At 37.7% G+C, this 4060-nt stretch overlaps 1 protein-coding gene across 1 annotated transcript in view; it reads left to right on the top strand.

The window, feature by feature from the left end:
• The first annotated feature begins 419 nt into the window (after positions 1-419).
• Positions 420-4060, top strand: part of tgoln2 (trans-golgi network protein 2) — a 4680-nt gene continuing 1039 nt past the window's right edge. The window contains exons 1-4 of the mRNA XM_043247158.1: positions 420-657; positions 1239-2137; positions 2234-2317; positions 3692-4060. The exon at positions 3692-4060 is cut by the window's right edge and continues 1039 nt beyond it. Of these exons, the coding sequence (XP_043103093.1) occupies positions 609-657; positions 1239-2137; positions 2234-2317; positions 3692-3694 (1035 nt within the window). The 5' untranslated portion in view covers positions 420-608 and the 3' untranslated portion in view covers positions 3695-4060. The remainder of the gene's footprint in view (positions 658-1238; positions 2138-2233; positions 2318-3691) is intronic.

Raw genomic sequence — 4060 nt, 5'->3', positions numbered from 1 at the left:
ATATATATATATATATATATATGTGTGTGTGTGTGTGTGTGTGTGTGTGTGTGTGTGTGTGTATGTATATATATATATATATATATATATATATATATATATATATATATATATATATATATATATATATATATATATATATACAGATATGTATGTATGTATGTATAGTTGTCAGTTAAATGGTTTTAGTAATCTAGAGTAATCTAGAGACCAACATAACACTTTTAGAGAAACACACAACTTTGTAATTGGAGACTCCACATATATTGTGACAACTAGCCCCAGTCTCTCCAGTATGAATACATTCAATTAAAGATTCCTATGAGATGGCATTTTTCCACCATGGCCCACATTAAACGACAATTCGTGAAATATAATTAAACTTCATTTTTCTTTGGTATTTGGATTTATTTATTTTGGTTGAATTCCACAACTCTGCATCAGGTTTCGACCTCCGAAGCCGGAGTCCGGTCCGCGTCTTCTCTCAGACCGCGGGTCTTTCCCGGGTAAACACGGAAGTCGTACCGGAATCGCGTTGGCTTTGCTCCGTCAGCGTCGGCGCTCTGTCAAACCCATGCCACTGTGTCACAGGATCGCCGTCTGAAGCCATGCTGCGCCTAACGCCTCTGTTTATCGGCGTCCTCTGCCTCTGTCAAGGTGAGCTGGTGTTTATTTCACGGGTTATGGTAATATTCGCGTGACGTCCGTGGGACCGAGGAATCTCGTGACGCGTTTGCTTCTAAATCCCTGTCTTGTCGCGCGCAGCGGATTTGGAAAAAAAAAAACACATAAAAAAGCAAACCTCCGTTATCGGGCAGCTTTCACTGATTATTTACCTGAAGTGCGACTTTAATCATTTTCACCCCGCTTGTGTAACGCGTGACCGTTTTGGCGACAGAGGCGGTAGTTTAAAGCGTGTCTGGATCGACCACATTCTTGCTTTTGAAATTGACATAAATGGGATTGACTTCCTGTTCGAGGTCGCCATTATTTACATGTTGCCGTGAATGCTTGCGTGTGGCCTTTTTACTGCGTTTTCTTTAGCAAATCGGTAAATCAACACAGAAGGGATGAAAACGTAAATAAAAAACCAACAGCATTGCTTCTGCGTGTGCTACTGGAGAAATAAGACATGCTTTTTGAAAAATATCCCTTCATTTTGGATTTAATGATACTGTGTGAGCTTAAACTGTGCATTTGCCCCAATTTTTATAGTAATTTTCTGTTTCATTTTCCAGTTTGCGGCCATCCATTGCAACGTAGAGATGCAGGAGAAACTCTTAAACCTCCGGTCAAAATTGAGGCTCCAGATGGTTCTTCAGAAAAAGTACAAAATGATTCAAAAGTTGATGAGGTGAACCCGACAGATCATAAAGAGCCAGTGGATGAAACCCCAAAGGAACAACAGAAAAACACACCTGAAACAGCGGTCGAAGTGGTTCCTAAGGAAGAAGACCCTAAAAAACACGAAGATGCTAAAAAAGATGAAGATAATCCTGATCCAGATAAAACAGATGCTAAAAACCTTCCCACAGAAACTAAAGAAAGCGAAGAAAAGCCCACACTTGACCCAAACGAAAAAGACAAAGCCAATAAGGCTAGTGGGGAAACACTGAAAGAAGATGAAGAGCCCAAAGAGACCACAGCTGAACACAAAGACGATGAACAAAAAGACTTTAAAGCAGGTGGAGATGGTGGAGATGGTGGAGGTAAATCAAAAGAGGAGGGCCAAGGGGAGCAACAAAGTAGTGAAAAGGTTGAGGAGAAGCCGACCGCAGCTGACCAGAAGGAAGAGGCTGAAGACAACCCTCAGCCTCCTGAAGAGGCGACAGAAGAAACGGTTGGCAAGAGTGAAGAGAAGCCCCCCGTAATCGAGGGTCCTACAGAAGAAGAAGAACAAAACGCTGAAGACGAACAAAACGGTGACTCCGCAAATGAAGATGAAGAAGGTGAAGATACCGGCGACGATGCTTTACTGGAAAAGGATGCGTTCATCAGCAAAACGGGGAAGAAGGAGGGTAACGAGAAAGTTCGTCAGCCGCAGGAGAACGAGGAGAACAGCCATTTCTTTGCCTACCTGGTCTGCGCCGTCATCCTGGTGGCTGTGCTGTATATCGCCAGTCACAACAAGCGCAAGGTTGGCGAGGCTGGTTGAGCGCGCGCCTCTTGGTTTTTTTTTTTTAACCGCTTCGTTTTAAACATGTTGAATGACGGTCGTCTCTTTGGCCTTCAGATCATCGCCTTCGTCGTCGAGGGCCGGAGATCGAGAGGCTCGCGCAGACCCAAGACTTCAGATTACCTCAAACTCGACCAGAACGTAAGTAGCGTTTCGTACAAACGGCGAGATAAATCAAAGAAATACTTGAGGCATTAATAAACGGACGTTAAGTTTTTTCCTATGCATAAATTCCTTTTAATAATAATACAAACCACTCGAGCAGCGTGAAAAAAAATAATTAAAAAGCCTTTATTCGTGTGGCTTTTTAATTAAAAACGACACATTTGCGCAATTTTTTTTTACCAAGCATTAAGTAAAAAATCCAGGGTGATAATACCGTCATAATATCACACTGAAGTAAAAACATAAAAATAAACCTTACGCATTTTAAAGGAGTCATGAACTGCCTTTTTAAGTTAGTGCTGTTCTCTTATAATGTCATCTAGTCGGCATCATTTAAGAATAAGCTTATTTTTGTCCTGTGTTTGAATCATTTTTTGTATAATAATTGATTGTAGACTCTAAAAGCCCACTGCTGCTGTTGGCTAATAGTTGTGGTTGTGTGACGGTGTACATTCCTCAGAAACACAAAAATACTGATTTGTAGTAACAGGCAAAGCAGTAGTGATTGCTACATAACATGGTTCCTCACACTGTGTGTCGTAATGCAGTCAGCGCAGCATCGGCCTTTTAGTTTTAGAAATGTGCCTCGTATGTAAACAAACGGGCTGTAAAATGAAGTGAAGAAAGGACAAAGTTCTTCCTGACTGAAATAAAAAAATAATAAAGTTAATCAAATAAAGTGTATTAGGTGATTTCTGCATAGACCCGCCTTTGTCACCGTCAAAGTTCTGAAACTTACTGAATGTTTCTACGGCACGACAGCCTCTAATAAGATCAAAAGAAATATCTGTGTTGAAGGAAAATAGGACATTATTATGATTATATTTAATTTTTTCTTGGTTACACCACCTAAAATATTTGAAGATTCCACATTCTCTAAAATTGAAAAAAGAAAGTTTTTAAAATAATGTGATGTGGTTTTGTTTTAAAATAAATATATGTGTCTTTGTATCATTAATAAATATATATATATATATATAAGTATATGTGATTAATTGCAATTAAATTTGTCTTTACATAATATCACATATATGAATACATGCCTACTGTGTATAGTTATTACGTATTTATGTATAAATGTATATATACACATACAGTATATATTTTGAAGGTATTTACATTTAAGTTTGTTATTCATTTTCTTATTTTTAATATTATATATAAATATATCTAATATATAAACATAATTTACTTTTCTTATAAAAACCTTTATCTTGACTGTGATTAATTGTTATATATATATATATATATATATATATATATATATATATATATATATATATATATATATATATATATATATATATATATTTGAGTTGACATTTTATTGTGTTCTGTATTGTTTTCCAGTGAGAAACAAAAGTCAGATGAGTCAGCGCTGGATGAAGAAAATGATTTGAACTGTGATTTTAAAACTTGAATTATCCACAATGAGGCGTATATCACCACTCATAAACATTACACAGCATCTAACTCATCCAAGCTGTCTCTAACTCATCCATCCATAGCATGTCAGGTCTGTCGAAAACAGCGTCTCTCGTACTTCTAAAACTTCTGGGATGATCTTCAGTCAGGTACATATTATAGCTGTTGGTTCTCTGGCCTCTTGTTCAATTCAGTTACCGAGCCTTTTTTTGGTAGCGTTTTTCTCAATGTATTTCTTGGTGAAATTTGTGACGCGGAAGGAACCGATACGTACGTTTTTTGAGAGTATACGTT

The sequence above is a fragment of the Puntigrus tetrazona genome, chromosome 8 (assembly GCF_018831695.1).
Source record: "Puntigrus tetrazona isolate hp1 chromosome 8, ASM1883169v1, whole genome shotgun sequence".
NCBI lineage: Eukaryota > Metazoa > Chordata > Actinopteri > Cypriniformes > Cyprinidae > Puntigrus > Puntigrus tetrazona.
The sequence above is the reverse complement of the archived record's forward strand: the minus strand, read 5'-3'. Positions and strand labels throughout refer to the sequence as shown.